The sequence below is a fragment of the Penaeus monodon genome, chromosome 25 (assembly GCF_015228065.2).
Source record: "Penaeus monodon isolate SGIC_2016 chromosome 25, NSTDA_Pmon_1, whole genome shotgun sequence".
NCBI lineage: Eukaryota > Metazoa > Arthropoda > Malacostraca > Decapoda > Penaeidae > Penaeus > Penaeus monodon.
This window is the reverse complement of record NC_051410.1, coordinates 7,091,648-7,091,911: the sequence shown is the minus strand read 5'-3', so window position 1 is coordinate 7,091,911 and position 264 is coordinate 7,091,648. Positions and strand designations below refer to the sequence as shown.

General features: G+C 60.6%; 1 protein-coding gene across 1 annotated transcript in view; it reads right to left on the bottom strand.

Annotated features, from left to right (window-relative positions):
• The window catches only part of LOC119589515 (synaptotagmin-1-like), a 71,270-nt gene that overhangs the window by 17,245 nt on the left and 53,761 nt on the right, over positions 1-264 (bottom strand). Inside the window, exon 4 of the mRNA XM_037938115.1 lies at positions 6-171. Within this exon, the coding sequence (XP_037794043.1) occupies positions 6-171 (166 nt within the window). The remainder of the gene's footprint in view (positions 1-5; positions 172-264) is intronic.

Sequence of the window (264 nt, the reverse complement as noted above, 5' to 3'; positions counted from 1 at the left end):
CTGACCCTGCATGAGTTGGTCGGCGAGGTCCTGCCGCTGTACTCCGACATGGACGAGTAGGTGGAGTCGCGCTTGGAGGAGAGGGCGCCCAGGAGGGAGGAGGTCTCAGGGTGCGTCCCGTGCACAGGGCTCATGTAGGTGTACTTGGTGTTGGTGGGCGTCTGGCTAGGCCTATGGGAGAAGGGGGAGGGGCGGGAAGGCCGAATAAATATTTGATTCTAGGAGGGGAGGAAAAAGGGGACGAGTGGGAGAGATGGGGATTTG